Source organism: Gadus macrocephalus, chromosome 19, assembly GCF_031168955.1.
Source record: "Gadus macrocephalus chromosome 19, ASM3116895v1".
Taxonomy (NCBI): Eukaryota; Metazoa; Chordata; class Actinopteri; order Gadiformes; family Gadidae; genus Gadus; species Gadus macrocephalus.
Window position 1 is genome coordinate 3,672,072 of NC_082400.1, and position 7,971 is coordinate 3,680,042.

General features: G+C 47.7%; 1 protein-coding gene across 1 annotated transcript; it reads left to right on the forward strand.

Annotated features, from left to right (window-relative positions):
* Positions 1-4,121: 4,121 nt before the first annotated feature.
* Positions 4,122-7,971, forward strand: si:dkey-175m17.6 (N-acetyllactosaminide beta-1,3-N-acetylglucosaminyltransferase 2). The gene is made up of 2 exons (XM_060038593.1): positions 4,122-4,407; positions 5,757-7,971. The coding sequence occupies exon 2, from the start codon at positions 5,760-5,762 to the stop codon at positions 7,050-7,052; it is 1,293 nt and encodes a 430-aa protein (XP_059894576.1). The 5' UTR covers positions 4,122-4,407; positions 5,757-5,759; the 3' UTR covers positions 7,053-7,971.

The following is a 7,971-nucleotide window of genomic DNA, read 5'->3' on the forward strand; positions in this document are numbered from 1 at the left end:
TGGACAATACATTAGAAGCATGTTGAAGGGGACTCTGATTTGTAATCAGCGTGTTTATGGATGATTATCTTTCTCGATTGTTGGATTATTGTTTTTTTTTGCGACCTTTGAGCTAACGTTTAGCGGCGGCCGAGCCTGTGTGATAAGAGTGACAAGGAAAGGGATTCAAATGGAGACATTCATCTCACCTGTCGTGCCTACACACCTTCTGCATTTCAACACATTCAACTCCCAGTACCTATGCCCTGGTTTCCCGTCTACTCTAGTCCCAGTTAAACTTGCTCCTGCCTACTTGAGCACTTCCCTGTGTTCCCGGTGACATACAGCCCCGGAGAGCGAGCTCTGGCCGTGTGTGGATGTGTGGAGCTCCTTCTGGACAGCCGTTGGTTTGGAAGATCTCTACCGTGGAGCTGGGGGTTAAGCACCCCTCGTCTGGCTTTGCAGTGAGCATCCCTTGGGTGCTGTTGCACCCATTTGGTTGCTATGATTGTTGTAGTAACAGGGATTCCATATTGAGAAAAGCCAAGGGAAAGATGTGTACCTCTCCATAGATCTTGATACCCCAAAGTACTCAGCGCAAGAGTTCACAGCATACGGTCCACTGGGCTTGCCTTCAATCTGGCATGTCTGGGGTAGGAAGGGCCACCTCACCGCACGTTGTCGACTGTCCATCTTTATAACCCTTTACAGACATATTTACCGGTACATTTTCCATATTTCTGTTCCTGTGGAAGCGTACTAGTGTACTAGTTTGTAATCACTGATTCAAACCCTTAATTTGGTAGGCTCTGCATCCTTCATTTACACAGCGATCCAATCTCATGATATATGTAGCCGAGCTAAATTTAATTAGATTTTTTTTTATTTTTTTTATCATTGTTCATACCTTTTTTATTGTGAACTCCACCAAATATTGGTTCCTAAGTAAGTTGGTTTCGTTGTTCCCTATGGCATGCCTTTTGTTTCCCTGGGGAGTGGTTTGGCGTTGCACCTGTGTGTCTAGCGTAGGGACTCTCTAAATCGACGCCACTTCGACCTGGGCGGGACTTTACGTCCTACGTCACTCGCTATGGGTGTGCATGTGTGCGCGTAGCCGTCACTCGCGATAGGTGTGCATGTGAGAAAGGTTTTGGCTTTTAGTGTCTATGGGTTGGTAGTCTCGCAAAGCCAGACCAAACTACAGCAAGTAGAATGGTCTGGAGCCACGCTACCTCGAGCCGTCTATCCGTGGGGAAACTGGGCGGGCCTGTTTTTATTTCTTTAAACCAATCACAATCGTCTAGGGCGGGGCTAAGCCCGGGAAGCAGCAGCGGTGTCCATGCAAAATAGAACATCTTTCTTCCTCAGCAAATGCTGTAAGCAAATCTTTTGCAGTTCTTTGCAATTTTCGACGGAAAGAGCCAAACATGCCAACTTTACAGCGCCGTCAAAGTCCTCCTCAAAACTCGCCATACTGCCTAGTTTCCGAGTTTGAGGGGGAGCACAATACGGGAACGCCAGCAACCGGAAGGGGAGGAGTCGCGGCCAAATCCGACGCTAGGCAATAGACGCTGTCCACTTCCGTTCAGCCAGACTAATGGGTTGGTAATAACGGTTCTGATGATTTTTCTGATGGAAAAGTGGTCTTTTATTTCCATAATCTTTGTTCAGTGAACGCATAAACCCGTTTGTTAGTTAGCAGTTAAACAAAATGCGATCTCTTTGTTTACAGTTACCAACAACCAACTGATGATTGGGGGTTCGATTCCCTAGTGATGCAAGGTTTTTTCTTTCATTTTGGACTGCACACACATCGCGAGTGACGGATAGTCGCACAATGTACACACATCACTGTCTTTACAATTTCTAGGCAACCGAAGTTTAAAGATTGTCAAGTGGTTAACTCTTGAATCGCATGTACTAAAACCTGATGGGTTAGTGGTCAGAGAACAACTCATTAACGCGGGGATAAGGGGTTCGATTCCTTAATGAAGCCAGCTTTTTTCTTTCATATTGGACTGGATGTTTGTATGCCATTTTGCGTAACTTGTAGTTTATGATGAAGAAATGTTACTGGGGTTAAGGTTAGGGTAACGGTAAGACACAAAGTGTTTTTGCAACACAATATTTCTTACAATAACAAAGTCCAAAGTTTTGATAACTCCAGTAGGAAACTTAAGATACCTAGAGAAATGCGTGAGTGCTCACAAAACATCAACAAGTCAGCAGTGTGGTACAGGGTGATCATTTCTGATATACAGTACAAAAGCTGAAACTATTAGCCAGGAGTGGGAAAGATGCAGACGCAGACGTGGGAAGCAATAAGACACACCAACACACAGTTGTCTGTTGCAAAATGGTTCAGAGTTTAATATAAATAGTTAGGGTTAGCTGGTATGGCGTTATCTGGTATGGCTATAGTCTAATGTTAGCTTAGTTCGTGTTGTTTCGTCATGTTAATCGCTAGAAATAGTAAGTCATTTGTAGAAATATAGCCTATCATCACAGACTGTAGGAATGTCACCCACCCTCCATCGCGTACCACACTGACGCTCGTAATCCTGTAGTGCAAGGGAGTTCGTGCACAGATCCCTGAGACAAACGGCTATGCCCACACATGCACACCCATAGCGAGTGACGTAGGACGTAAAGTCCCGCCCAGGTCGAAGTGGCGTCGATTAACGCCCCGTGCCCACTACCTCCGTCCGTTGACTGATCTCCATTGACTTTGAATGGGGACGCAATGCATTGTGGATCCGTCCGTTCCGTTGGAGCCTTCGGCTCAGTCAAAAAGTTGAACATTTTTCAACTTTTTCGGCAGCGACGGATCCGTCATCCAATCAGATCGCGTATGCAAATTTAAGCACTGTGACGCGACTCGGGCTCTGACGATACTGGAAAGCGGGAAAGCGGGTCATATTGCCTCGCAACAAGCAGGAAGAAGCGGGAAGAACCCGGCGAACCGATTTGATTGGCTGACGGATGCATCTGCAAAGACTACTCCCCCATCAGTCAGCCACGCCTTCCCACGTCCGTTGACTGACAGAGGTAGTGGGCATGTAGGGTTACCCTACATGCCCACTACCTCCGGCAAGATGACCCGCTTTCCCGCTTTCCAGTATCGTCAGAGCTCGAGTCGCGTCACAGTGCTTAAATTTGCATACGCAATCTGATTGGATGACGGATCCGTCGCTGCCGAAAAAGTTGAAAATTTTTCAACTTCTTGACGGAGCCGAAGGCTCCAACGGAACTGATGGATCCACAATGCATTGAGCGTCCCTGCACATTCAAAGTCAATGGGGAACAGTCAACGGACGGAGGTAGTGGGCACGGGGCGTTACCCTACATGCCCACTACCTCCGTCAGTCAACGGACGTGGGAAGGCGTGGCTGACTGATGGGGGAGTAGTCTTTGCAGATGCATCCGTCAGCCAATCAAATCGCTGGAGAGTTCTGGGTTGGGGCAGTTCCTGATGAACATCATAGCAATTTGCGCTGACATGGTCTCCCTCTTTTCTCCACTTTTCCCCAGATACCGGTCAGCATGCTGAGCTGCTGCATTGAGCCGGACCCAGTAATCTACTGGGTTCTCATTTGCATCGGGATGTGTAGAATAGAAATCAGCCATCGGTAAGCTGGACATGGGAGAATCACTGAAGTATCTTACATGCTACGATATAAAAGATGGTTAGGATTGTTGTTTTTAACCCAGGAAACTAAAGACATTCATTTTCCAAGACACAAAACTAAGTTACACACCTGCATGTCTTTCCGACAACACAATAGTTAATCAATAAGTTAATAGTATTCTGCCCCTGGTGTCGTGCAAGGTGATAACGCCTATATGAGGAACACTAAAACCCCTTCTGCAGCCTTTGCATCTCGTGTTATATTTGCATTATTGGGCAAACCCACATAGAAGGCAAACGATACATTATTTTAAACGTTCAACAAAAGGGAAAATTGCAATGCCGGCCGACAAAAGAGAAAGGCAAACAACATACCAGGGATGACCAAATAAGTGGAATATTATATGGAGCAAGGCCCATAAAAAATGAACCTATGTTCCGGTATGCAAATTACGTCATGTGTATGTGTGTGTGCGCGCGCGCGCGCGCGTGTGTGTGTGTGCGTGCGTGTGCGTGTGTGTGCGTTTGTGGCTAAATGCGTACCTGTTGGCTCGACAACCTGAGGTCGGGAGGACTGGGAACTATTCTCCGTAATTATCGCGGATGGAGCATGGTGTGTTAGATACGAATAGATTTAATATTTTGATCGATTTTTGATTTACCTTTATAGAGACCAGATCGATGATTGATCATATATAGGGAAGACGTGAGGAATATCGGAAAACATATAGGGAATACGTACTTTCACAATATAGGGTTAAAAGAAAGGAAGTGAGAAGGAATATAGCCCTGAAACGTGGGTGAGTTTTCCGATCTGTTTGATTAAAGATGTGCTCTGCTTTATTCTATTGTCTCCAGGCATGTCGTTTAAAGCGCATCGAAAGAGTGTTTCCAAAACTCTGCCTGTCAGATGTGCAACACCTTCCCATGACAACAATGTGTTAGATCAAGCTTGGCCACGACTGCTTCCTACTTTCGCTAAATAAATCTGTATGTAAATCGGTCAATAAATGCGAGTTTGCCAAATGTTTTGAATACATCAATGTAAAGCCTACCACCGCATGTTCGAATAATCTTTATGATCCTGATTGTTCAATGAAGTTCCAAGGGTGTGTATCAAGGGTGTGTTCCAAGGGTGTGTATTCATGTTCGGGACCCCGCTACCTAAATATAAACACATCTAACATTTACTCAATCGATCTAACTATAAATCTAACTATATACCTTACTATAAATATAACTACCAGAGACATTGATAACTCAACATCAATGAGCTCAGCGGAGGAATATGTAAATATATACAGATTAAGTCGATTAAAAACACAAATGTAGTGAGACATAAACGTAATAATATCCTAATCCTTGTTGTTGACTCGTATAATTTGAATAAACCCTATTCAATGAAGCCTCAGTGTAATCTCCCGCCCTCTGAAAATGTGTTTACACTTTTATTTACAGCTGAGCCTAGCCTACTGAAAACAATGTCTGGAAAGAGTCAACAGAGCAATCTGCAAATTCTCTTTTAAGATAACCCATGGTTGGTTGAATTGATCCACCTATGACTTCTATGAATTTATCCTGGATAGCCACTATACTACAAATAATAAACCATTGCAGATGTATTCCAATGCAAATCTTATTAGGTGCTAAGCTCCCTAAAGGTTACCTCCTAGATCCACCCTTGACCACCCCATCGTACATTATTTCCCACTAACGGCAGACCTCGGTTTATATCTTTAACGTTTGTCTTGATGGTGCTTCAGACCCCTGATGTGTCTGTGGACCCAGGCATAACGAGTCCCGATGGACGTTACCAAGGAGACGAACACACAGCTCAGTGTCCCTACGAAACACACACCCAGCTACCTCACATAAACATGTCTTTATTTATAGGACATGTTAGCTGACAGCCTGACCATGCTGTCTTTATTTATAGAACATCTTAGCCAACCTGTGACACTGTCTTTATTATCTACCAGGGGCCGGAATATCAGGCATTTTTTGCGAACAGTATTTTACGAAAAAGTGGATGCTCTTATATATGTAATGTATCTAAAAGATTATATTGAGAAAGAAGTGTGTGTGTGTGTGTGTGTGTGTGTGTGTGTGTGTGTGCGTGTGCGTGTGCGTGCGTGCGTGCGCGCGCCAGGGTATGGCGCGCTGTCGCTGCAGGGGGAAGCTGCTGTGCATGTGTCTGCTGCCCTGCATGATGACTGGCCACCTCGTCATCTACCTCCTGGTGTCCATCTTCGTCACCCTCTCCTACACCCCGCCAAAGATCCTCCAGCGCTACGTGGCCCCGGGGGCCTCAGACCCGGGCCCCTGGTCCCCCTTGCCCCTCCAGCCCTTCTGGAACCTGCAGCTGGAGCGTGCCCTGTGGAACCGGCTGCAGCACGCCTTGGACCGCCGGCACAACCCCATCCTGAACGCCAACGCCACGAGCTCGGACGCCAACGCCACCCAGCGGGACTGCCGGGCGGGCCTGCCCCCGGACGGCCCGGCGGACCTCCCGGAGCAGGTGCGGGCGTTCGTGGGGTCCATGCACCGGCGGCGCTACCCTCTCATCATCAACCAGCCCAACGTCTGCGGCCCCGACGGCGCCCTCACCCCCGGCTCCCCCGCCCTCCTCATCGCCGTCAAGTCCCAGGTGGGGAACTTTGAGAACCGCCAGGCCATCCGCGAGACCTGGGGCCGGCGGGGGCGGGTCACCGGCCCCATGGGAAGGGGGGTGTGGGAGGTGCGGACCGTCTTCCTGCTCGGCCGACAGGACGCGGGCAACGGGCCGCACCCGGACCTGGGCCGGCTGCTGGAGCTGGAGAACCGGCAGCACGCCGACATCCTGCAGTGGGACTTCAGGGACACCTTCTTCAACCTCACCCTGAAGGAGCTGCTGTTCTGGGGCTGGTTCGAGGAGCACTGCCCCACCGCCACCTTCGTGTTCAAGGGGGACGACGACGTGCTGGTGCGGACCAACCGGCTGCTGGAGTACCTGCAGCACCGGCTGGACGAGCACCTGCTGTGGCGCGGCCTGCAGAACAACAGCGACGCCTCCTTCGACCTGTTCGTCGGGGAGGTCATCAACAACGCCCGGCCCAACCGCGAGCCCAACACCAAGTACTACATCCCCGAGAGCTTCTACAGCGGCGTGTACCCGCCCTACGCCGGCGGCGGGGGCGTGGCTTACTCGGGCTCGCTGCTGATGCGTCTGAAGGAGGTGTCGGAGCTGGTGCAGATGTTCCCCATCGACGACGTGTACCTGGGCATGTGTCTGAACCGCCTGGGCGTGGCGCCCAGCCACCATCCCGGCTTCTTCACCTTCGACCTGCCGCGCTACAAGAGGACTAAGCCGTGCTCCTACAGGTCGGTGCTTCTGGTGCACAAGCGGACGCCCAAGCAGATGCTGCTGCTGTGGCGGGCGCTGCTTGGACTTCCCGGGCGCTGCTGAGCTGGATTTGATATTCAAATGTAGGGCTGGTGCCCTGCGTCCTCTGAGGCACGAGAGATAGAGGCTGGAGGGTGTCGGGCTGCGTGTTCAAAGCAGCCAGACAGACGTCAGACATGCCAATTTGTTTGACTCAGGTTCAGACACCCCCCACCTCCTCCCGAGTTGGACCTATTCAGTTGAGCTGTGTCTGAATCAAGATCAACACGGCTCTCTGTCTGCCTTAGTGATTAAGGAATGCTTTTCTGAGCAGCCTGGGCATTAAGGAAATGAAAAATGTGCACGTTTTAAGATCTCATGCTTAACTCTGCTTTTCTGAATGTTCATGATATTTTTTTTACCTTCTATATACATACTCATGTTAATTCACATGTGTATATATACATAACATTCATACTCTAGTTTATGTATTTTGATAACATACATACTCATGTATATGTACATATGCATAAAATACCTCTCATGCATATGTATATATATATATATATATAAATAAAAAAGGCATGCTCATATATATGTACATATGTTTATGCACATCTATACATAATACACATAGTTATATGTACATATACATAACAGAAATATACATATACAAAAACATAAACTTAACAGGATTACATCCAAACAACTGTTGGAGCAAAGTATACCATGAAAGCAGGCAGTGGACTCTCCCAGTGCTTCCAATCAACTCCTGAATGATCCATCCCATCCCTGCTAGAGTCCCGCCACTATGATCGTTTATCAGATTCCAGATGTCAGGTGGTCTTTGAAAAGTTTTCTGTTTATATAATGAATGCAAAATGTGATGTGATTAGAAATAACCCCACTGAACTAGGATTTAAACCGTTTGCTTTATCAGTGGCACCCTTGTTAATTAATTAGATTAGAAGATGGAATAAAATGTTTTTCTTTACGACCGTTA